The sequence below is a fragment of the Neurospora hispaniola genome, assembly GCF_033458365.1.
Source record: "Neurospora hispaniola strain FGSC 10403 chromosome Unknown B0T23scaffold_7, whole genome shotgun sequence".
Classification (NCBI taxonomy): Eukaryota; Fungi; Ascomycota; class Sordariomycetes; order Sordariales; family Sordariaceae; genus Neurospora; species Neurospora hispaniola.
In genome coordinates this window covers 1,159,492-1,186,688 of record NW_026944412.1, presented here as the reverse complement: position 1 = coordinate 1,186,688, position 27,197 = coordinate 1,159,492, and the positions used below count along the sequence as shown (strand labels likewise).

Sequence of the window (27,197 nt, the reverse complement as noted above, 5' to 3'; positions counted from 1 at the left end):
GCGCGAGACGAGATCGTGGGTGATCTGGGCTAGTCTAGGACTGGATCCGGACGTCGCGGCTCCTCGGTCGCAAAAAGTGGTGAGGCGCTCCGAGGAAACGCAGTGAGTGGATGGGATAGAATGGGCCCAGTGAGCCAAGGATCTGCCAGGTATATAGCGTATATAGCGGCGGCCACTAAGTCTCGGCAGTGAAGTGTTGTATGTGTGCTATGGACGCAGTTAGGTACACACGATACTGTATACACACTACAGATTGTGGATGAGGCTATTCGGGACAGGGACGGGGGCCGAGAAACGGACGGAAAGTGGAAGTCATTGGAAACTTACCGAGTTGTGAAAGTAACAGGGCAATGTTAGGGTATGGTAATCGGAAATACACGACGACCAGGTTCCTCTTGATTCGAACAAGATGGATGGCACGCGTGCGGGGCACCTGGAGGAGCAGGGACGGTGGAAAGACACAGCTGCTGTTTCCTCTGTTTTCTTACAGACACGTTGCGACAGCAGGGAGCTTAAGTACCTCGCCAGTTTGTTGTTGTTGTTGTTGTTGTTGTTGTTGTTGTTGTTGTTGTTGTTGTTGTTGTTGTTGTTGTTGTTGTTGTTGTTGTTGTTGTTGTTGTTGTTGTTGTTGTTGTTGTAATGTGTAGTCGAGACCAGACTCCCCGCCGAGACTCGCAGAGGACCGACTGCCCACTCGAATGGAACCTGCGGGGGTTCGGAATGGCGGTGACGACGTGTGAAATCTGGTCGAGGCTCCCACGCCCCTTCAGGTTCCAGCTCAATTCAAAAGCCCACGCGGGCCCCAAGACCTAGCCCAGGTCAAGAACCGCACTCACTGCAATGTCGCACTGGGAAGTCGCACTGGAGTCGCACTGGCAGCCCGGGTACTTGGCAGCACTTTGCAGCGCACCGCAACGCCGAGGGGTCCCCAACACCCGCCTCGCTCTGCACCAGCCTCCAACGGAACTGAACCTCAAGGCTTGAACTCGAGGCTCCAGCAAAGCCTCGATGCAATACCTAGGGCGAAACACAATGGGCCTTCTGGCAGTTAGGGTTGAATTTGTTGCGAAGAGGACTGCGCAACCCTACCCGAAACGGATCAAGTGACCTCACTGACTGGACACTCGAGTCCAGTATGCCCGGGAAAGCGCCCTCAAGTGATCGCTGCGCTCGGCGGACACTGGTGGTACATATCAGCACTACGTGATCGATACCTCAGATCCTCACAGCAGGCATGGTCTATACAAAGTACTCTTGAGTACCGGAAGTTAGTTGCATGTAGGTTTCTGTACGACATCCGGACTCTGCGTCCCCACCAAAGCCCACCTCCGCTCCAGCCAATGACCCCTCCCCAGTCTCTATCCTTGCTGTCATCCAGATGCCGAAGAGCTCGACATTGAAAATCAATTGTACACTATGTCCACTTCTGCAGACTCGCCCACACCGGCGCCTGGCAAATAACTTTACATTTTATGCCTGAAATTCAAAGCGTTTCTCATTTCGACCACGTCAACCAAGCAGCTAACCGCTTGCTTCAGTTTCGCACACGATGTTGAGGCGGCTTCGATCGCCGAGGACTGTGGTCTCAGATCCGCCAGGACCGAACTCGGGCCCTGCCTGGTACCTGGAGCTAGCCGGCGTGATCCAATGTCGAAATGGGCGTCCTGAGGTGAACTACGTACCTAGGTAGGTAGCTTTTCTCTACCCTAGGTCACGCTTATGGGATCGCGTCCTTATTTCACGACTGCACACGACTGCAACCCAGGTGGACTGTTGGACGATCAAGTCTGGCAGCGTTATATTTCACTACATACCGCTATCGGCCACCCCTCGCAATACTTTAACCCCGGGATTGTTCCGCATCAGCTGCTACAGTACAGCTTGTCCTGACACGTCTGCCGTCACATGATGGGAACTATGTGATGTAGGCATTTCGAAACCGTGGTCCATGGCGTCCCGCATCCTTGCCGAGACCTTATTTCACGAGTTATACCTTCCAAGATCTGGGAGCATCAGGAAAAAAGAACACGGGATCTCACCTCGATTTCGACTACAGCACATGAAACTTGCCATTATCCGATGTGACTCGCAGTCTACATCCTCGCTTTCAAAAGAACGTCCAAGTGGAGACCCCATCTGAGCAGCGATTCAAAGACATGCCTTACCCGCCCGATACTACATTAGATCTAGATTTGTCAAATTTGTCTCACCTTTCACAACGGGAAGAGCTCATCTTCCAGCAGCTCGACGTATGTATCCCTCACGTGCCCACATCAATAAAAAAAAATAAAAAAAAAAATATAAAAAAAAAAAAAAGGCCCCTCCCTTCCCCCTCGCGAGCTCCAAGGCCGATGGATTTACACAGGTCCCAGACCCTTGCGACATGCACAACCAATGGCACACCAACCAATAGAATAACAAGAAGGCGTATGAATATCACCCAAGGAGGAAACCAAGGCTGACGTGATCGTCAAGGCTCGTCAGTAGTGTACGGAGTTCTAATTTCCCCCGCCTGGACGAACTGTATTAGCTACCCCTCATTAATGTTGCTCGAGTTTACTTGCAGCAAAGAGATTTTCACAGTGTGATGAGGAAACTATGTACATCACAGTCAGAGAGGTACACTTCTGCTGGAACGCAAATTGTTAGCGTGGTTTTCGGGGGGTGGCAAAGAACATTATTCTTGGAACAAGAAATAGTCGATTGGTCCTCAGCGCATTCCCTGTTTCTTGTAGAGCCATTGTACCCAGTTGACAAGTCACATCCCAGCAGAGGTGTACAGGTGCAACCGCAGAGCCTCTTCTTCAAACCCTCCGCTCCGCCCTCTTGGGTTTTCTTATTATGTGCCGCTTTTGCCCGGCCATCAGGGTCTCATCCGAAAACTCCAACTTACATAATGTCTACCACCCTTCGGCATCCGCGAAACGAAATCAGGAGGCGAAGATGGCGCTGAAAATCAGATACCAAGTCAGGTATGTACATCAACAGTTGGGGTACGCCCCTGCAGGTGTGTGCCGTTTGATGTTCGTTTCTCGTTTCTGTAGAAACACATGTTATTTCAAAGACTGCCTTATCCAAAAACCCCTCTTTTACCAAGGATTCGACTGCCCGCAGTCCCTCTGGTGTAGTATACATACATACTATGTCGGCAATGTGCAATTGCAACGATTGACGGCCCGAAATCGTATCACTCTATCAATAAGGGTCCGACACTAGCGGGAGGGAGGGCACACTTACACAATCAGACCCACTTTCAAAGCCCCGCGGCGGTGGTCCAGTGACCAAAAGGCCTACCCGTGCCTCGCCCCTACTTTTGCAAAGCCTCACTGTTTGCAAAGATTCTGGGCTGCCGGCATTGAGAAGTTGCATTAACAGGGGTTTGTACTGTACTCCCCACCTCGCCGCCCCCTTCCTGTGTTGATCACTCCGTTTCACTTGTCAACTGTCTCTCATCTATACTACTATCCCAACACATTAGTACAATCTTCATCTTCAACCCCACGCTGGTACGTATGCCCAAGGATGTTGTCGCTGTTGAGTTGTTTGAATCGAACAAATGCCTATCTTCTTCAACGTAGGGTCTGGTGTACATACGATGCAGGCACAACCGTCTGTGCAGAACATCGTACATATACAGTATGTTAAGTGAGGAGATATACCGTAGAAACTCGGTAAACTGGCAAACCTCTAACCCTCTTTAAGCGCTCGACAGTAAGTATAGGAAGCAGCATATAGAATGTGCTCTGTATGCCTAGTTTCTGGCCATAGTTCGATGCACACAGTGCCTATGGCCGTCGAGGGTACTAGTCCCTAATTCTAGCTGTCTCCCCCTTCATTTTCACTGGGTTCTATATGCCTCGTGCCTGCGCCCGTGCCACCCTCGTCGTTATTATTATATTATCATTACTAGTAGAAGTATAGATAGGGAAGGTCCCTAATTTAACAGTAGTACTCCAATACCGCCCTCTAATTAAAAAGTCGCTAAAAAACGCCTTAGTCCCGCAGTTATACTATACAACCGCCGTAAAGTTAAATGAGAGAGGGCGATTAAGTAAGTATAACGTTCCTATCGTTACTATATTAAATTATAAGTTAGCGAGGATGCTCTATACAATAATTAATAGGGAGTTATTAACGGGATTTGCGAGTAGGTTATTACTTACTTTATATAATAGTACGTTGATTAGGATTATATATTGTACTGTATTCGAAATAGCGGTAATTTATACCGCGATAGTATTCAAGATGTATTGTATAAAGAAGTTTACGATTTCTATAAAATTCCTATTCGGACGATAGCTAATTAGTAGGCGGATTACAATACAATCTTACTAAAATTAGTAAAAGAGGGTAAGGCAATATAGCCGGAGATAGAGACGAGGTTATACAATATATTTTAGTCGGTGCGCTAGGAAAAGAAGTTGGTAATAATAGTTTAGTTTCATCGTTGGTCGAGAGCCTTCTTTACAATAATATACCTAATAATCCAGTATATATTTAAATTCTCGTACAGTTAGTTTAGAAATTTTTTTAAACAATTTTATATTGCCTAGCGATAAATTATTTATTAAACTTAAAAGTTCCCCGCTAAACTATTGTTGCAGAAGTCTAGAATTCCTAGAGAAGACCTTGTATTAGTATTCTAAGTAGGAAGTATTATACCGAAGGAAAGAAGCAGATCCGCTAGAGAGGGTCTTACAGCCTAGTTAAGTAGGTAGCTGCAAGGCTTCCAGAAGGCACTGCCTTTCTTCCCGTAAATAGTCGCTTTATAAAGGCGGTCGACAAAGGTTATAAGAAGCTTTGTCGGCCGGCAAGGCGGCCCGGTGCCTGCCAGAAGGTTCTAGAAAGTAGACCTTCCAAGGCAGACGGGTATACTATTTATCTATCTATCGTACATATCCTATATCAAGTCCCAGCCTTACAAAGAAGCTATTACTATCCTCAATAATCCGTTCCCCTCGACTCCGTTCAATCTATATCTAACCAACTCTCTTCTTCCACTACTATATTGGCTAAATCTCCCTAGCGAATACGAGCGCCACGACCTCTCCAGGATCCCCGGGATCCGGAGCGGCCAATACCTTAACCTCCCTAACGAGTTCCAAGTGTCTCTTCGGGGCAGCCTCCCTATTTTTCCCAATACTTATTAACCAGCTCCTTCGAATACCTTAATTACTATTCCGTCTTCTATTCATTATACTTATTACCCTACCCTTTCTATTTAATAAAGTACTATAGCCTATATCGTCCGTTTATATAATAAGTTAATACCGCTTCTACTTTATACTTTTCTCCTTCTTCTTCCTCGGACTCCTATAAATCCTCTATAGGCCCTAATAAGGGTATATATTTATTAAAAGGATCCTCGTCTTTAAGTACCAGTAGGAGATGAGCGTATAATATAATAGGGTAAATCTTTATATAGTTGGGGAACTCTAAACGGTAAACTAAATATTCGATTTATTTAAATACTTTAAATAGTCTAGAGCGTTGTTGAAATAGCTTTTGTAATAATCGGCTAGGTAGGTAGTAGCTATAGTATAATTGAAGAAAGACCTTATTCCTAATTTCGAATTCGATATCCCTATAATTATCGTTATATTTCGTTTTAGCTTTAGCGGTAGCGAAGTCTATAGCGAATTAGGCGTCCTATTGTAAGTATTCTTTAAATATAGTATTAGTATCGGTATTAATTACTAGTGCTATTAGTATATTTAAGGGTCCTTAAAATTTAAATCTATATAATAATTTATAGGGGGAGGATTTAATAGTTTCCGAATAGATATTGTTAAGGTTCTATTAAAGTAGTAAAATAACGTTGGACTAGGGGGATTTAGGGTTTTCGAAGTAATAAAAATGAATTGTTATTTTAATACTTTAATTCTTATATTTAAAAAAGCTATTACCTTATAAATAATATATAGTAATTATAAGGAGTTTAATTCCCTATACTTTCTATATACTTTACTATAGTGCCAACGTAAACTTGCAATCTCTATTTAATATTAGGCCGGTAGGAACTCTTTAATTTACTATAATTAAATATTTTATTAGGACCCGCCCCTAATCGTCAATTATATAAATTGAATATTTAGGGATAAGGAGGGAGCGTTTTAAATTAGGGTATATCGCTATAAATATTAAATTGTAAATATTATAGCTAAGTATCTACTATAGTATTCCTATTAATAGGATTTCGGGTAGTTTAATAATAAAATTAATAATTACGAGGTGTATAAGAAGGGTGTTGGTTTGCGAGGGTTGGTAATTGCCGATAGTTTATACTCTACTAGTTTAATTTAATTAATAAGTAGGATAGTATTCTACGTACTTTCTAACTAATTAGGTTTTATTATTGATGGCCAGCCCTTAGAGGTTGTAGAACATTCTATCTCTTCTAAAGTAGTACTTATTATTGTAGATTGCGGCGAGGATTTACTGTATGTATGGTTTGGGGATATAGAGGTTCCTGGATTTCTTACTAGTAGTATTATAGATTAGTCCATTTGCATCGATTACGAAAGGATACCCGGTTCGAAATATTATTCTATTATTTTTAACGAACTTAATTCCAGCTAGGTCGTACCTTACCCTAGCGAATTTCGGGTCTTTAATATAACTATCGACGATTTATTATTTTATTACCGTATTTATTTATAGTTCGGCTACTATAAATTAAATAATATTTAAAACGGCTTCCCTATCTAGGTTATTATTATCCCTAATATATTTTAATTAGTTTAAAGTATTTAAAATAAAGTTTAACCTTCCTAGGATATAATATACCTATAAATTATATTAAGATAAATATACCAACGTATTAATTAGCCTCCTATTAGCTCGATCTATTAAGTATATTTATAGGGTAATTTATTCTATAATTCCCTTAATAATTAAATAATTAATTAGAATAATAATTGGGAGGTTCGACGAATAGATATAGGTACGTAGCCTTTTTACTATTTAAATAAAGTATACGACTTCGAATTCGGATAGGCCGTATTACATCTCTATTTTAATTAAGTATTTATTTAAGAATATTACTAGTAATACTATAGCGGATAGGATATTAATACTTAGAACTTATTAATATCCGTCTTTCAAATAGAATATTATTATTCCGTTACTATATTCTAGGGATCTATTTAGTTGGATAAATAATTGTAAATCGGGGTTTATATAAAAAAGGACTCTTCCGATCCCGTCTTTACTATATATTACGTTTTGTACCGCCTTAAAGGCGATTTTTTCCTACTCGGTTAGCTCGAAGGTAATTTTCGTTACATATATTACTCTTTTACCGATATCATTAGTAACTAGGGCTCTTATTTTACGTCCCTTAGCTAGGAGTGTTACTTTATAAGCCTATAACGGTTTAATTAATTGGGCGTAGTATAAAATTAAGTACCTTAGAAATCCGGTACTTCTAATGTAGATTTCTAATATTTTTAATTAATTGGAAAAATCTAAATTGCGTATTACTTCGATCCTTTCCTAGGTTAAATTTAATCCAAGGGTATTTATACGAAAACCGAATAGTTCGATATTGGGGAATCCGATAAAGGATTTTTTTAGAAAAATCGAAATATTTTTACTATTAAATAGTATAAAAATAGTATTAAAATAATAAAAATAATTTTTAACTATATTAAACGTAATAATAATATTATTAATAAATACGTAATAGTATATTGTGTAAGGGGCGAAGAATTGATTTATAAATCGTTATACGTATGTCGGAGAGTTGTAATATTCTATTAATATTACGTACGGGGTTTCGAAACCTCTATAAATTATTATAGTTAACCTATTTTTGTGTAGGGGTTAAATATTAAATTGGTAAAAGAAGGAAATTGTATTAATTATAGTAATAAACTTTTTGTTTTTTATATACGCTATTACCGATTCTTATTATAGTAGGGGATAATTATCGGATATTAATACCTTATTTAGGGATTATAAATCGATAATTAATTTACTTTTCGGCTTATCCTTCATAGTTCTCTAAATAACGAAGACGGAATAAAAGAAAAATATAGCCTCTATATAATTATCGAACTTCCCCTATATACGCAATTTATTAAAAATTTTATTAATAATTTCTTAATCCTTACGGCTTAAAGGGTATAAACGGGTACTTATCTTCTAATTCTATTATCCTTCGATTAAAGGGATTTTCATTATTTCCTCTTCTAATATATCGATCGTACCGCCTTCCTCCTATAAAGCGGGGTATTTTTTAATTAGGGTTCTTATTCTTTTAACTAAGTTACTATCGGCCGCGAAAATATAAATACCGTTATTCGTTATAATTTCTAATACGTCCGGTATTCAGCGTAGGCCTAATAGGGAATACTTCTCGGAGACGTAGGGGCGGTTTTTAATTATTATATTATTATAATTTTCGGTCTCGGGGTTAAATTCTAATTAATTAATAACTATATAAGTAATATCCTTATATTCCGTAATCGTATTAATCCTAGTACGTTTAGGGATAGTTAATATAGCGAAGGGATTATTATTCTTTATTAGTACTATTTAAAGGGTTTTGTTAGTAATAATAAAATTAAAGGTTCGAAGGTACTTAACGGTAAATTTAAAATTCCTTCCGGATAGTAACGGTTTATAATTAACGGGTATATATACTTATTAATCTAGGCGTATAACGACCTCTCTAACCGCGGTAACTTTACGGTAATATAGGTTAATTCTTTTATTAATCGAAAAGTCTATAGTAAAATTATTAAATTTTACGAATATAATTCTACTTTTCCCATAATCGATTAAACCGCCTCGGGAGTCTATAAAATCGTTAGCTAGAAGTATATTGGTAGTTAACTTATTTATTACCTATATGGATTTTTTTACTTTTATTAAAGTAGGGGATTAGTATATATTGCCAATAAAGTATATTTAGAAAGTAGCCTATTCCCTAATAATTATTAATCCTCCGATACTACTAATTTTATAAGAGGTTTTTATTATAAGGGTATAGTCTAAATTATTTAATAGGTCCCTCAATATTATCGAACGGCCTATTCCGGGGTTAATATAAACCTCTACCGGTAGTCTATTAAATTTGGCCTTAATTTTAATTCTTAAATAAATATAGGTAGATAGCTGCCCTTATTTAATATCCTCTTTATTGATTTCGGGAACCTCCTTAATTATATAAGGGTAGGCGGGATTACCGAAGTTAGGTAAAGGTAGGTCGTTTACGTTATATTCTATGAAGGTTACCGGTCGTTATTTTTTAGTATTTTTAAGTTGGTAATTCTTTAAATAAATAAAGAATTAATTCCTAGAGGTAAATTAAGTATTGTAAAGGCCGTACTTAGTATTTAGGTCCTCGTTTACTCTTTTAACCTCTATCCTAACTATAGTAGAGCGTTAGTATTTCCTTATATAGGCGTGTATTATGGCGTGCGAATCGAAGTACTTTAAATACTTATTGTAGGTAAATTTAACGTTAAAGACAAAGTAATTCAAATCTGTAATCGAAGAGCCTAGGGATCCTTTATTTTTAATAAAGTAGACCCTATTACGCTTAGAATCTTTATATTAATCCTACGTTTTATTATTATATTCTTAAAAACGGTTATCGCTACGGTTCTTTTAGTAATTATCCTAGTAGTCCCGGGAATGGTTATTATAGTAATCTCTAAAATAATTATTATATTAATCTCTAGAACAGTTACTATATTATTCTCTAAAACAATTATCGTAGCAATCCTTAGAATAATTATTATACCGGTCTCGATTATTATAGCGGGATCTCTCGTTAATCCTAGGATTTTTAACAATTTTATTTATTAAATAAAAGTATCGGTCTATAACTACTATATAAAGTAGGGCTCTAGTTTTATTAATCTCCTTTATATAGTCAGTTAGTGGGCCGTATTTAAATAGGGCTCTTAAAAATTATTTAATATTAACGTTTATACTTAACCAAATCTAGACTATTACTCCGTACTAATTATTTTTATCTTTATTAAGAATTCCTATAGCCTTAGTTTGGCGGAATTTCTTTTAAATGAAGTTAATTAAAGCGTTCTAGTTTTCTACAATATTTTTTAAGCGGAGGGTAGATTCTATAAATTTGTAGGTAGCAGTAGTAAAGTCCGGCTAGAAGCGTTCCGCGAAGGTATTAAGTAAGTTTAATAATCCGGCGATATATAGAGTACTCCTTCTTATCGGAGTCACTTCGTTAGTCTACTATAGGACGGCAGGGCCGGCTAATAAAATTTAGAAGATTAAAACAATCTATTATTCTACCGTCTTATTAGAAGCAGGGTCTTCTATAAAGGATTTTAATCGGTCAATAAAGTAGAACACGTTAGTATACACTATATTCTTCCTATCTACAACTATACTAATATTATTGGGGTCTTTAAAATAAAGGTTAAATTACTTAATATTTTTGTACTAAAGGCGGTTATTTCAAGATAATAAGTCGGAGGCGTTGTTAGTATCGCCGCCGTTACTACTATTACTGTCCGGAGGGTCGGTATTAATTTAAATTACCTATTAAATATTAGTAATTTTAGGAATAAAATCGATAAAGGCGGGATCGGTTTAAATAATTATTATAGTGCGTATAAATAGTACGTTAAAGTCGGTAATTTAATTATCCGTTTAATAGGGTAACACGGGTGTCTTCAAATATTACAATGCTGGTGCATACTGTAATATTAAAGAAGAAGAAGATGTCAGAGGAAGAAAGGCGTGGCCGAAGGCCGCCCTACGCGGGAATCCCTTTATAGGAATTCCCTTATCTTATCGCTAGCCTACCTTATAAGGCGGGTTTATACGACCGGGCAATTAAGCACGTAAGCGGGCACGTGTCTGGGCCTGCCAGAGCCTCTAATAGTAATAGGCATAACAATAGTTATGCCTAGTCTACTCTAGTCAATTGAATCTAATTATACATGCGATACTTCCCGTATTAGGTCCCGGCGCCGCAAAGAGAACTCTATTGTCCTCGATAGATCAGTCTCACTTCCGCAGCCGTAATAAGCGCCTTAATCCTTCGGAATCTATTTAGTCCTTCTCATCGATAAAACGGACCCTACATTGCCCATCTACATATAAGTAGACTGCTCTACGCCTTCGTTTATTAGGTCAATACTTCTAGTAATCTTTTATTAAATCCTTTAATCTGCTAAGACCCTTTGTATCCTTCTAATAATTCTTATAATAGCCGTATCCTTTCTATTTAATATAATACCAAACCTTACTATTAACCTATTTGTGGGTAGTAATCTTTTCGATTTTATATTGAGGTCCTTAGTTAGATTCGGAATCGCTTTGGGAATCTTCGATCGGGCTAGGCGGAGGAGTAGAACGGCCGAAAGGGTTTTCATTATTAGGGGCGGGGGAGAGGTGAGCTACTAAAATTACTAAGTGTATTTTCATACTGGCGGGGAGTTCGAATTTATAAACTAGGCGGCCTACTTTCTAGAGGATTTTAAAGGGACTAGATCGCTGTTGGGATGTCTTCCGGGAGGATCGGCCGGGTAAATGATAATTATAATTAAGTTTGAGGAACACTTTGTCTCCCTCCTTAAATTCTATTTACCGATAGCCAATATTATAACGAAGTTTAGCGTCGGCTATAGCGAAATCTATAATTAATTGAACTTTTTATCGAATATAGTCTCTAACCGCTAGGTTATTTTTAAAGGTATAGGAGAGATTATTAGTATAAATGTTAGTAATAATATTAAGAGGGCTTATAAGTTTATAGCTAAAAAGGTATTCGTGTAATAAGGTTTTAATATTCTCGATAAAGGCGCTATTTAGGTTCTATTGTAAAGAGGGAATAATGAGTAGCTAATTGTAATTGAATTTATAGTAGAAAGCGTAGAATTGGATCGCGATCTCGACTATTTAGTTCTTTTATTCAATTGCTCCGTTACTGGGCGGGTAATAGGCTATAGTTATAAGTAATTTGGAGCCTATAGCCTTCTACATACCCTTCCAATAGGTAAACGTAAACTTTTTATCACAGTCAGATATAATACCTACGGGGAAATTCTAATTGTATAGTAGCAGGAATCGAACGGTGACGATGCCCTATTCTATTACTATATATATAAAATGACCTAGAATAAGTAAAAATCTCTTAGAGGTTTTATTTATAATAGGTAATAAAGTATTAAATATTTTATAGCCTAGTATTTGCTACAACGTATCCTCATTTAATACTTTAAGGAGCCCTACAATAAAATTAATAGAAATAACCCTTATAGGGAGAGCTTCTTCTAGTTTAATAGGCTAGTAGTCTCTAATCGGTACGTTGCGGTCGGTTTAATTCAATTGGCATACCGGACAATATTCGAAGTATTATTTAACGAATCGTATCTTATTTAGAAAAGATAAGCCTTACAATTAATATATTATTCTATTACGGCCGAAGTGGTATTTATTGTTATATACTACCTCCAAAACGTCTTTTATAAATTTATATAGTATATAAAAGTTCTTCGTACTATTGGGCTAATAATTATAAATAAGGCCGTCGTATATAAAGAAGGGGTAGCCAGTCTTTAAAAAAACGACTTCTCCGTCCTCGGAGACCCTCTTATATTACTTTAAATATTCTACGACTTTTACAAATTTTTTATCCGTAGAGTAGGCTACCGTATAGGCTTTACGCATTACGGGGTCTATCTACGCTTCTAAAAATACATACTATATATCATCTATATAATAGGTAGTATCTTCCTATATATCGTCGAGGACTAGCATCCCATTAGAATTGCCGACTTTATCTCTAATAACTTTTAAACAGTTTAATACATCAGATACGAAATTGAATTTACTAGGGATATAGAAGATTTTGAGTTTGTATCTAGAAAGGTAAATTAATATATTAATTAATTTATAGTTTATTCGGTCGGTAGATATTGTACGTAGCGAGGTTTATTTAACAATACCTTTCGTAATAGAATAATTAATTAAAATAATAATAGGGAGATTATATAAGTATAATTAAGTACATAACTTCTTTATTACCTAAATAAAATAAGTAACCTCTAACTTAAAGGGTCCGTATTAGGTTTTAATTTTAGTAAGGACCTTACTTAAAAATATAATAGGGAGTACTTAAATAGAAGGAATATAATTACCCTCTGTCTAAGGATATCCGTCTTTAAAGTAGAACATTATTACTTTAAAACTTCGCTCGAGTAAACTATCGATTTGCAAGAAGGCTTAGGTATTAGAGTCTAAGTGCCGTAATATATTTAGGTTACTACAAATCACCTACTATAGTAATTCGAAAGCGGCTTTTTTAGCGGGTGTCGGCGAATAATAAATTCGTAAATAGTAGGCGGCTCGTCTAGTTGGTTTATCGGTTTCGATTTTACCCAACTTCCTACCTTCTACTAGTAATACTACTTTTTATTATTAAAGAGGATTAATTAACTAGGCATAGTATAATATTAAATAGCGAAGGAAACTAGTACTCCTAATATACTATTCTAATACTTTTAAGTTGTTTAGAAAGGCTAAGATTTTAAAAGCTTTAATACGTTCTTTTATAATCGATAATCTAAAGTTATTAATATAGAAGCCTAATAGTTTAATACTAGGGTACCCTAGGTATAATTTCTTTGGGGATAATATAATATTTTTAAATATAAATAGGGAAAAGATCGCGTTTAAGTATTTATAATAGTCCTCTACCAAATTAAATACAATTATAATATTATCGATATAAATTCAATAATAATCCTTATAGTCCTATAATAATATATTTATAAAGCGTTGTACATATACTAGGGTATTCTTAAAACCTATTTATACTATTATAGGTTATTCGAAACCCCTATAGGTAATTAATATAAACCGGTCTTAATATTTCTACTATACACCAAATTAATAAAAAAAAGAAATAATATCGATTATTATAATAATAACTTTACCCTTTATAAAGACAATAATTTCTCCTTATAAAGGTAGAGGGTAATTATCCAGGATAGTTAGGCTATTAAGAATCCTTAAATCGATTACCGGACGGCCTTTAGGACCATTCTTTATCTCACACTATATAATAAAGACAGGGTATACAAAGGGTATAGCGTACTTTACCTAGTCTATTTTTCTTTACTTATATAAGGCGTTAAAAATTTTATTAATAACTGCCTAGTCTTTTTTACTAATAGGATACATCTTAACGGCTACTTTGTAATTTTATTAGCTATTTACTAAGGGAACTTTTATTATATTTTTATCGGGTATTTCTACTAACCCGCCCTCTTTCTATAACGTAGGAAAATAAATAGCGAACTATTTTAGTATTACTGCTATTTGTTTATTATTAGCGTATATATACACGCCTTTATTAATTAAGACTTTAAGGGCTTTCTCATCTATTCGAATACCTAATATAGAATACTTTTTAAGTATCTTAAGTAAAGGAGACAGATCTTAGCCAAGTATAGGGTCCGGCACTAATATAATTATTATATTAACTAGGGTAGCGATATTAAAGTCGAAGTCGACGTTAGTTAGGATATAGTATACTTGATAAACGGTATTAGTCGCTTAATCAATTATTAATCTATTACTTTCTATAATACTAAATACTTAGGTGGCTATTATAGTATAGTAAACGTCGGCCTATATTGTTACAAGGAAGCTATCTATATTATATTCGGTAATCCTCCCGATTTTCTACTTACGAGGAACTATAATTATTTTACTAATTGTATTCTTTATTAAAGCGACTATAGGGGAATAGGCATTGACTACCGTACTAATAATAGTAGAGTAAAAAGAGTCGAAGAGAAAGCTTTTATTCTTCGGGAGGGCTACATAGTATATTAGTACTATACGTTCCTCTTCTAATCGTAAGATTATCTTTTTTAACGTAACTACCTTTCTTATATATTAATTCGGTAATCTCAATACTTCGAATACTATACTAAAGTTATCTTGTAGAAAGCGCACTTTTAGTATACAGTAATTAATATTAATTTACCGCGGATAAAGAAAGGAGTTTGCTAATAATAGGTTAGGTTTAAAATTATTAATTACTTAACCTGCTATTATAGTCTTTAAAAGGGTAGGATTACCTTTAACGTTCGTACTAGAAAGATAGAAGGTGAAGGTGGCTTATTTTATTAGTCTTATAAGTTTACTTCTTATTTTCTTAATCCTAATAGAAAATTCGGTAGATATTTTATAGTTTAAGGTATTAAGGAAAATACAGCCGATAATTATTTTACCCACACTTAGGTCTATATAAATTTCTACCAAGTTTACATTAGGGGTAGTTTATATAAGTATACGAAGGTACGTAAATTCTAATAAAGGTCCCTACTAGGAATGTTTATCGGTTTGCGGGACGGTATTTTAGATAGGGAGGATAGTAATAAAATATACCGTTTCTTCTTCGGGGGTCTCGGCTTTGTAGAGGTCGATATATTCGAATAATTAATTTCGAGAGGGGAAATCTTACTTATAATTCCAATATTTATAGAAGTCTAGGTTAGGGATAGTAATAGGGATTCTATTAATATTAGTACTAGTAATAGTATAATATTTATTTACATATTGTTATTTCTTAGTTACCGAATTGAACTCTCTTAAACACTTGGAATAAATTAATTAACTATTATATATATAGTAAACCGAAGTATCCGAGCTATAATCTTCTAAATTGTTCGTAAAATTAGCGAAATCCGAATCCGAATTGCCGTTTTAAATATAATTGGTACAAGTGCCGCCGGCATTATAGGTACGGTCGTAACTTCTATTGCACTCTAGGGTACGCTCTCTAGTACGGTTAGTATTATAGCGGCTAGGTTAGTCGTAATTGCAACTATCAGCCCAGTTACGGTTATAATTATTGGTAGGTTCGCGATTGCGGTTCCGGTTATTATCGCGGTCGCGGCTATAGTTACAGTCACCTCCGCGGTCGCGGCTGCAATAGCGCTCGCGATTACAGTTATAATTAGGTAGCTATTCGGAGCTCCTATTAGAACAGCCCTATCGGTTGTTACAAGTGGCGTACTTATTCCTTACGACGGCAAATAGTACGGCTTTAATTTTCTCGATATCTTCGAGGTAATCTTCAATTTAATTAAAGGAAGGGGGGGCGTAAAGTACTATTTTAATATTAATACTTATACTATTCCAGATTTGAACTATTATACTATATTAGTTATTATTACTTTTGGAAAGGATACTTATAGCTCGGCCGAGGCGGAACTACTTTAAAATATATATTAATACAGTGTTTTCGTCCTTATAAATGTCGTATAGCGATAGTCTGCCTTTATTGAATTTTCTAATTGTAGTTACTAAGTCGGGGGTAAACCTCTTAATTAGAGTTATAGTTAGATCGCCTAGGGATTTACAAAAGTACTACCTTCTAGCGGGGTCTAATTAATTATACTACTATATATAAATAGCTCCCTACAGGAAGGTTAGTTATATACGAATAAGCTACTTCTTAGTAGAATTAGAATAATTATTTTCCAAAAGGGTATTAAAACAATTAATAAATATAGTAGCGTTTATATAAATAATACTATTGCCGTTCTCGGTTATACCTATATTATTAGGGTTATCGGTAAAGGGGTTAAAGGTTCTAATATTATTACATTTGAATTTAGGTTTATTATCCGGGTCGTTATAGATTTAGCGGGTAGTAAGGACGCGGTGAGGGTTATAGATATTAAAATGTTTAAAAGGGATATTACGATTGTCCTTATTATTATTTCCTTCGTTGGTATTATCATCGTTATTATTTAGATTACCTAGAGCGGTTACAATTATACGAGTGATAGGGGTATTAGAAGGACTACCTCCGCCTTTAGCCTTATTAGGGATTATAATAGTTATATTAACCTTATTAATATTAGGGATCGCTATTTTAACCTTCTTAGTCGAAAAGATATTATCGATTCAGTTAAATATATTCCGGGTAGTATATTCTAAAGTAGCCTTATTAGCTTCGTTGCGGGATAAATAGAAATAAGCTGCAGCATAAGTATTTCTCGCGTATAGATCGCGGATTTATTTAATATATTTTTCGTATATTACGGTTTGTTTTTTTATTATTCAACGAAAACTATTATCTCGGTCGTATAAACTATTAATTTAGTCTATAAAATTATCGGTATTAAACTCTTCTTCGTTGAGGGGCTTGGTAAGACGAGGATTATTATGAGGATGTGTGCGGAGGCGAACTAAAGGGTTGCCGTTATACGTAGCGGAGCTACGGGGTATAGGCACGGAGGTAAACTTACGGACTTTAGGGTTAGTACGTATGTGGGGTAATATTTTAATAATTTTAGGATCTCCGTTATTAGTAAAATCGTTAGTAATTAATTTAATAGAAGAGCGATACTAATTAAGTTAATTAGTAGAATAATAAACTATAGTAATATTCGATTTATCCGATAAAGTATTAGGGAAATATCCTAATATTTCTTTGCCTTTACCTTTATCGAGCGGGGTAAAGTTAGAGGTTTTATTAATAGTTAGTAAAGCGATTACTTTTATAACCTCTTTATAATTAGTTAAAATATTAAATTCAAATCCGGTTATAATAATAGTAAATTTGTTAATACAATGACCCTAAGTACGGGCGTCTTTAGTATAAATTGTAAATTACTTATATATTTTATCTTTAAACTACTTTATATTGTGGTCGATGTCCTTAGTTATAGCATTGGTATTGTTTAGACGCTTCTAGAGTTTCTTATTGGAAATGCGGTTGGGGATGCCTCTATAGGAACTATTATCGTTGTTAGACTTATCTTCCCGTCCAGCGGTTATTGTATTGCAATTATCCCGTTATAATTTATGTTTTTTAGGAGAGGTTTAATACGGCATGAAGTTTTCCGGCGGGTCGATTACTAAAGATTATTATAATTTACTAAGTAATAAGGCGCCGGTAATAGAAGAGATAACGTTACTGATAATACCTAGCTTAGATTAATTTGTAGTAGAAGAAGGACCGGTAGTATTTAATAGACTAGTTTGGATTTAAGTAATATTGCGCGCTAGGGCGGAGTTATTGCGAAATTGAAGTAAAATTGAAGATTAACTACTTAAGCAGTTAATATTATAAGTTAAGGGCGCGGATAGTTTACGAAGCGAATAATATAAAATTATTTACTCCGGGGGGTCTTTATTAACTATAAGGTTTAAAGTGAAGGTTGTTAAAAAGGTTAGTGTAAGTTCGCCTACCTACGATTATAGTATTGGAGAGTAAAAAGATTAGGGTAATAGTAAGGGGAGTAAATAGGAGGCCGACTTTTATTAATACTATTATTATAACGAACGATTAATAGGATTAGTGGGAGAGAGAAAGCGATAGCTATCTTTTAATAAGATGATCGCGGGTTACCCTTTGTATTGAAGTTTAAAATAGAAATTCGGATTGGGGTGGTGCGGGGGTTCTAACATACTCGTTCGATACGAATCGACGCGAGTAAGAGGTTGTAGTATAGGAAGCGCGCAATGTTATTTTTACGATGAATAATCGTAAACTTAGGGGAAGCGCCTAATGCTATCTTTATAATAAGTAATCGAGAGTTTGAAGGTGATCGCGGGGTCGGCGTCTTGTAATAGACGATTTTGCGATTAGATTGGTAAGTTCGTAATAATAGAGGTTAACGAACTTATTAGAAGATGGGTGCGAGGAGTATATTATTTGCGATGGGTTATTGCAATCGTTGAGTTGCAGCTACTATTTGATAGGGTAATATGGGTGTTTTTAAATATTATAATACTAGTATATATTGTAATATTAAAGAAGAAGAAGATGTTAGAGGAAGAAAGGCGTGGCCGAAGGCCGCCCTACGCGGGAATCCCTTTATAGGAATTCCCTTATCTTATCGCTAGCCTACTTTACAAGGCGGGTTTATACGACCGGACAGTTAGGTACGTGAGCGGGCACGTGTCTGGGCCTGCTAGAGCCTTTGATAGTAATGGGTATGATAGTAGTTATGCCCAGTCTACTCTAGTCAATTGAATCTAATTATACATGCGATGCTTCCCGTATTACCGTTATATTATTATTATTAGTATTAATATTTCTCTTTTAATACTTTTACCCTAAATTATTAAATACTTAAAATCGCTTAAGGGAAGTTCTTATTAGTCCTTTTAATTATATATTTCCTTAGGGAGGATCCTACCTATTGTCTATATTCCTCAATAATCCTTCGATTATCTATTTAAAATTCTCTAATTTTCTTAATACTTCTTTATTTACGTTTATATAATCATTTCTTATAGCAATATTATTATTAATTATCTTTTACTATAGGTTGGTAATATATTAATTTATTTTATTTAATTATTTGTACAATTTATCTATTTATTGGGTTATATCGTCGCTGGCCTTCTTACATACCCTAAAAATTCCGTCCATTTGCTTATTAAAGTTGAATTTAAGTATATACTATTACGTTAATTCCTATTGCAAATATTTAATATACTCCCTAATATAAAGGATAGATAGTTTATTATTCCTATAATTCACCGGCTATATTTTTAATTTTAATAGTTCCTTACTTAGTAAATTTATTATTTTTAATTCCCTTCCTTAGTTTCTATATCTTTCCTCTAGTTCGTCCTCCTATTTAGGGTCTACGGCTCCTCCTACTTAGAACTTTAAGATAGTTCGTATATTGGGTTGCTATTAGGGTTTGATTTTCGGAGGTAGTTTGGACGGTAATTCTTTGTATTCTAATTCTTTATTAGGTTCTAAAAGTATATTAGGTTTGGGTGGGGGCTTATTGGGGAGTCTTTCGGGAGGTTACGTTTCGGGAGGCGGCGGCGGAGGTTATTTATCTTCGGGAGGGTACTTAGAAAAATTAGTATCCGGAGAGTTAATTATTTTAGTTTTATAGTAATATTTATTTATAATATATTAAGTTTAATTATAAAGGACGGGGATACCGTTATCCTACTACGTTTTAAAAGCGGAGGAAACTTTTAGTATTGGATTGTAATTCCGGATTTAGGTGGTATAAATATATTACTACTCTTCTAGCAAGTTAGTTTTCGTCGAAGTAAGGAGGAATAAGGGTAGTAACAATTTAGTAATAGGGAGTATAATAGAGTTAAGCGAATTGTCCGGTAAAGGATATTGCCTCTTAGTAAGAGAGTAAAGGGGGTTAAATATTTTACAATATATTATTCCGTATTTAGCCTACTACAATTTAGCTAGATAGTATTTAATATACTTTTAAAGTACTTAATAGAATCCTTCTCGTTCTTTATTTAACCTACTACAATTCAACTAAATAATTCTTAAAAAGGGGTTTAACTGCGTTCTATATTTAATCTACTATAATTCAACTAAATAGTATTAAAAAGCTAATAATACTCTTATTCCGTGTTTAGCCTACTACAATTCAATTAAATAATATTAGAGGGGTATTGGGTATATATATACGTAGTGGTAAGACTATTAGTCAATCGTAATGTGGGTAGCCAGTTAATTGTGACGTCGAAACATCTTAGGTAGTTAGTTTAACCGTAAAGTTGCAACTACTATTTATTGCGGAAGTTTAGGATTCCTAGAGAAGACCTTATATTAGTATTCTAAGTAAAAAGTATTATACTGAAGGAAAGAAGCAGATCCGCTAGAGAGGGTCTTACAGCCTAGTTAAGTAGGTAGCTACAAGGCTTCCAGAAGGCACTACCTTTCTTCCCGTAAATAGTCGCCTTACAAAGGCGGTCGACAAAGGTTGTAAGAAGCTTTATCGGCCGGCAAGGCGGCCCGGTGCCTGCCAGAAGGTTCTAGAAGGTGGACCTTCTAGGGCAGGCGGGCATGCCATCTATCTATCTATCGTACATGTCCTGTATCAACTATATTTAAAAGTTAATAATTTTCTTCGGTAAATTAAGTATTTAAATAATAGTATTTAATTAAGGGCAATAAATTAACTAATTAGATTTATTAAATATAATAATTAACCAACTATATCCTACACTCGTACACAGTTCCCTCCCTCTTATATATTTAACCTTAATAAAATCCCTTTATCGTTCGAATATCTTAATAATAGTACATACAATTTCAAAAGCGTTAAAACCGTAATTGGCAAAACCGACTATAACGGTTAGAATAAACGATAGTATTCTTTAATTCTTTATATCTTTATTAATAGCGGTTAGCGATTAAAATTAACAATAATATTTTATAGAGAGGGGAAGGTTCGCAATAAAGAAGGCTATTTTTACACTAAGGATATATCAGTTCAATTCAACAATAGTATTTATTAGAACGAGTATTTTTTTTGTACGTAGTTAAAAGAAGAGTTTCAATTAATTATAAAGGATCTAAAGTAAGACGTATTATTAGTAATAGATATATACCTATCTTACAACTCCTAAAAAGTTAAAGACTAAATTTATAAGCTTAATAAAGCGGCGCCTTACAATAAGGTAGTAACGGCTATAATTCCTAATAATCTTACGAATCTATTATAACCGTTAAATATAGTAATCAACTCGTTATTTAAAAAGATAATAAGGGACGAAACTAAGTAAATATAAGAGTAATAGTACATCGATAATCCGGGCAAAAGATAAACTATTTCCGATAAGAGGGTTCTAGTTATTTACGCCGTCTTCCGTTGCTACAAGAGATTATAGACCGATAAAAAGGGTATTATTATTAAAGTATTCAAAAATAATAGTATATCCATCCTTCTAAACAGATTAGAAAATTATTTAATTAATATTAAAGAGATCGATAGAGATACCTTAATTTAGGATAATTAGGAGCGAATAAATAATATAATTAGCGATGAATTAGGCTAGTTTGAAATTATCCTAGAGGATAAAGACAACGAAGGTTTATATTTTAATTTTAATAATAAGGAAGTAGAGGAAAGGAAGTAGAGAGTACGGGAAGTGGCGATAGTTCGATATAGTTATTATATTTGCAGTGTATTACGAAATATATTATACGATAGAGGGTTATTAAAGAAGGGTAATAAACTAGACCTCATAGTACGATTAAAGGTATATAAATTATAGTAATAATAATCCACTTAATCTAATTAATAATAATTAACCTTCATTATTACTATTACCACCCTCATTACTATTAATAAATTGGGTTTTAGTAAATTCGCCGCTATTAAGATACTAATAAGCAGTAGCTTTACCCTCCTACTACTAGCGGGCTACATTAAGGCGGCTATCCTATTTATACTAGTATTTACCTAATTTAATTAAATAATAAAAAACCTCAATACTAGCCCTAATATCTTTCTCAATATAGTAACAACTTCTATTACAAACCCAGCTAAAGTAGGTTACCTTCTAGAAGTCTATTAGGGTTAGACCTTCCCTAATATTAGGGGATAATAGTATTCGAAGAATAACGAAGTATTTAATACGCTTAACGAATTATTAAGCGTTAGTAAAATCGTTTATAACGTCTAAAGAGAGTTAGAGAAATTTAATACTAGGGATTATTATTATTTACTTATAGACGACATCGATATTACTAAGTAGAACCTTCTAGGGCGCTATAGTAGTATGATAGGGATGGAAAACTGGGGCACAGATTCCCCAGCAAAATAGGGGAAATCCCCCTATGAAAAAGCATAGTAAAAGAAGGCCAGTTTACAGACCTCCGCCCAGAAATATTGCCCACCGCCTTAACTTGCGTGCATTTCAATGCACAGGCTCGGATTTGAGCGTTACAGATCTGCCTGTATTATGCCCCAAAAACCTCTTTTTGCTATATTAGAGGTTTGCCAGTTTACCGAGTTTCTACGGTACATATCGTACAGATCGACACGCAGAACATGTGCAGACAACGGCATATTAGATGCGAGACCCAGTAAATGCCTACTTCGCACATAGACTACGGCTACCGTACGTAGACTCGGGAAACCGAGACGAGAAAAGACGGGGTTAAAGGTGTTGGTCAACCCGCACACACCCACACAGCACACTGGGCATATATTGATGCTCTTTTACACTTTGAACCCTTCGTTGTGCCTGCCTGTCCCTAATCTCAAATTCGCGAATATACACGGTAAGGGAGCTCTATCTGGGCATATACTTAATACCAGTATATCGATGCGCGTTACCTACAAGACGAATGTTCTGAAGCGTCCAAGATGATTTTTCGTGGTAGGATGAATTGCTAACTTTCTCAAGTCCCTATCCCGACAAGTGGAATCATCTACAATCACGTTCATCACCTAGACTTACTATACGTTTATATGGTGGATTGTGGCTTGCTTGCTTGCTTGCTTGCTTGCGCATGTGTGCCGTTGCAAACAGGAAGAGGCAGGCTGGCAAGCTACACTTACCACACCATTATTGTATCTATGAACAGAACCTCAGTGTTTGCTTCGGATGGCGTATAGTCCGTCCGTCGTGAATCAAAATCAAAACCTTACTGGATGTACGAGTTGGACGTGATGAAAATAAAGGATCCCTGAATTTGATTCTTAGGTAATTCATGAAGCTCCCGCCCTCACCACCTAAGCGAAGGCAAACAACTATAGATATAGCGGCGGCTTACCTCACAAAACCAATGTCTGTCTAGTAATGCCGTGTTCCGGCCGGCATCGCGACTACCAAGCACACGAAGGGAAGCGAAAGTGGTAACGCCACACTAGCATTGCATTGTGCGGACTCAGGTCCATGAACCTGCTACATTCTAAATTCATAAGAGGTGCCATCACTTCAACATGATGCCTGCCGGAATCAGGAAATTATGTAGATAGGGCAAAGGGGTTTATATGATGTTCGTGAATCGAAGAGGGAGATACAAATGATTATTTCTTGCTACGCCGGAAGACAAAAGGACTGGGCCACTCCAACCAATGAGCTGGGAACAGAAAATTTGAAGCCAGATCTCTTAGTATGGGCTAGGCAACAAAAAAGAAGGCTCGGATCCGATTCATCGGGGCCTGGGTGCATGCCCAATAACGACCATATACAAAATTGATACAGAAAAGGGCTAGGGAATAAGGCGTGTACAGGAATATGTACATCGAGAAAATAGAGGTGGTGTTGTGAATTCGATCATGATCCAACGACCGGGATGGTGTGATATAGCGCTACGAAAAAGTAACACTTTGACAATACTTAACTCACTGGGCATTAGGGGCAACAGGCCGACAACACGCAAGGCCAGCACAGGATCCTCTTCCGCACACCAGATGACAAATCGTCGCCGTGCTAGCCTGTCTTCTCTTTGCCAGTGAGATACTGGTGGTGGTGATTGACGAAGATGCGCTTGTAGTGCCACAAGGCGTTGTCGTAATTGGTTCACTCTCGTCCACAAGACCGTCTCCTCCATCCGGTAAGGCTATAGCTATCGTTACGGATGCCTTACTGGCTGGAACAAGCTCGTATTCTTCGTATCCGGGGGGAAGTTCGGGTTGGACAGTGGCCGAATGGATCCCGTAGGCGTGAAGACACTCACCGATGGTCCTCGCTTTGTCCATAAAATTCACGATACCATCTTCTGTGAGAACGACGTGGACCGAGGCGATGGCCTTGTTCTGATCGAGTCTCCAGACGTGCAGCTCGTGGATCGAATCGACTCCTGGAACCTGATCCGTGAAGGAAAAGTCAGTTGCTGTTCTTATCATCGTTTGGATTTGACATACCTTCTCAATGTCGTGCTTGATATCATCGGTTCTTACTCCCTTCGGAGCACTTTCGAGAAGGATCTCGCCGCTGTTCTTGATCAGGGGCACAGACGACAGTACGATCATGATAGCAATACCCACACCAACACCGGGATCAGCATAAAAGCGAGCATCGGACTTGAGTAGCCAGATCAGCAGTGCGGCCATGATGACCCCAAGATTGTTGATCGCATCGCCCATGGCGTGAATGAGCGCGGCGAGCATGCCCAGATCGCGTCGTTGAGGCTGCTGGATATCAGGAAGAGAGGAATGTCGATGCTGAAAGTGATGGTGGAAAGGCTTTTGTCCAGCACAACTGATTAGTGTCCGTCTCAAGTATGTATCGGGGACCTTGAGTTGACCTTACAGACTCTGTATCTCCACCCGCCCGACAACATGTGTCAAAGTTAAAAGCTACTTCATTGTCATGTTCATGCGAATGCCCTAGAGAATGACCGTGACTAATATGGTCGTGTGGCTCTGCGAATGAAGTGTCAGATCTATGTCTTCTGGCTCATAAATTCACGATCAACCTACCATGCAGAAATGTGATTGTGATAATGTTGAGTGTGAATCCCACACATCCCATAATCAGCATCAATTTTGGGTCCTCCACTCTTTCAACGGTGATGAACCGTTCAATCGATTGGAGGAAGATGCTCGTCCCGAGGGCAAGTAAGAAGACGCCATTGAAGAAGGCGCCAAGAAGGCGGGCGCGCTGCCATCCAAAGGAGAACCCTACAGGTGTGCCGGTCCCTTCGGTCTTCTAGGAAAGTGTCAGTGCCTGAACCGGGTTAGATGATACACAGATTTGCAAGAGGATGAGTCTCATGGGAAAGAATGAAAAAGACTACTTGCAATAATGGCGGTTAAGGTGACAGCAAAACTAATCAGGTCGTTCAACTGGCCGGCAAACTGTTAGCATGGGCTAGGATGGTCACAGGGTACGCATTAGAGAAGTACATAGTGAAATGCGTCTGCAGTGAGAGCCAAGCTTCCTGTCTTGAAAGCAACTGTGATGTTGTTGTCAGCAACATGTTCCCTTGTCATTTCGATCAAAAGAAAACTTGGACAAAGCAAAACGAAAAATCAAAGTTGCAACAGAAGTAAATAAACGCGAACAGACCAGCAAGTTCTGATACAAAAAAGGCAGAGGATATGGCGATTGTTGCGGCTAGCCTCTGCTTCTGTCCAATTTTGGGTGCCATTGCTTGGTGAGCAAGTGGAGGACGACGTCGAGGTCGGTCGGAAACCAGTTATAGGTGTTTACGTGGATTACCTGGAAACTGACTCGAAAATACCAGATATAATGTCGATGCTAAGACTATTGCGATCGAGTTGAGATCCAGAGAGGAGCTTTTGCACCGTCCCGCCTTCCCGGGTCAGCTCGATTTAAGGAAGCAAGTACATTCTAGCCAAGTTGGGTACAACAGGTGCAACACAGACGGACTTGCACGTGAAGCGTGAGCCATAAAGGTCCTCTCCCGGAACTTCCGGAGGGTCTTTGGAAGTAGGAAGCCGCTCAGTATTCATCGACGTAAAGCGGCCATTGGACAGGCTGGCGATGGTGTTCTCAATGATCAAGTCGAGCAGCATTTCGTTGGTGATAGACCAGCAACCAAGAGATCAAGGTGGATGACAATGGCACGTTGGACAGTGTACCCTCTTCGACGTCAAGAGCGAACAAAGTCGACACTGGTCCCAATGAGAGTTCACACCGTTGGCAAGGTACGGTATAGAGCTTTGAACCAATGACTCCCAGGTATACCTAGTTGATGCTGTGAACGACTTGCAGTTTGTGTCTTGATGGCTTTATGACTGGGTAAGCTGAACCAAATCCAGTTCTATCGCCTTGCAGAAAAATTGTCCACGATTCCTCCCCCATTACTGGCATGTAGGAAGCGCGCACCCTCTGCAAGAGATGTCGTGATAGGTGACCACTATTCTAACTTGAACCGCTTGATGAGAAGGCCGATGGCAGCAGAGCATGGGCAAGATGCGTGCTTTGAGACCGGAATAATCTCAGAGAGGTCTTTTAGGGGAGACAACGAGGCTCTGACAAACAGCTGGAGGCTGGTCATTGATGTTGTACGGGCCTAGGCTACGGAGCACGGCGGCGGCGCTGCCACCTCACGACTTTCAGACGGATGCACGAAGAATTCCCACCATCAGACAGCCGTGTAACTTTGGCGGGCAGGTGGCTTGACGCTTGGGTTAACCATTGTATAAGAATCTTTACATTGGCCGTCGCGGTCCGAAACGGACGGGAGGAGGATGGTGAGGGAAGTTGGATTTGTAGAATCATAGGTGAAGAGGGAGGAGGCTGGAAGTCCTCCAATGTCATATGTAGGTATGATATAGCTCCCGTCGTGCGCCTCCAACGTGCCGTTCGGCATTGTAGGGCGGTGAATGAGGGCACACTGAATTCTGCCGCATCCCAACTGTCAGAGTACCAGTACACTGCAGGTACCTACCTCTACAGGGCTCTACAGCTGACCGTACCTGCAGCTAGCACAGATGGTCCGAGCTCCTGTGCGGACGTCGTCTGTCTCTCAG

The 27,197-nt window shown here is 37.4% G+C and overlaps 1 protein-coding gene across 1 annotated transcript; it reads right to left on the bottom strand.

Moving 5' to 3' along the window:
- Positions 1-24,098: 24,098 nt before the first annotated feature.
- Positions 24,099-25,849, bottom strand: B0T23DRAFT_323908 (cation efflux family-domain-containing protein; the record flags this gene model as incomplete). The annotated part of the gene is made up of 7 exons (XM_062835379.1): positions 24,099-24,563; positions 24,621-24,941; positions 25,009-25,121; positions 25,179-25,397; positions 25,493-25,544; positions 25,605-25,654; positions 25,768-25,849. The coding sequence occupies 7 exons, from the start codon at positions 25,847-25,849 to the stop codon at positions 24,099-24,101; spliced, it is 1,302 nt and encodes a 433-aa protein (XP_062689815.1).
- Between the last annotated feature and the right edge of the window lie 1,348 nt (positions 25,850-27,197).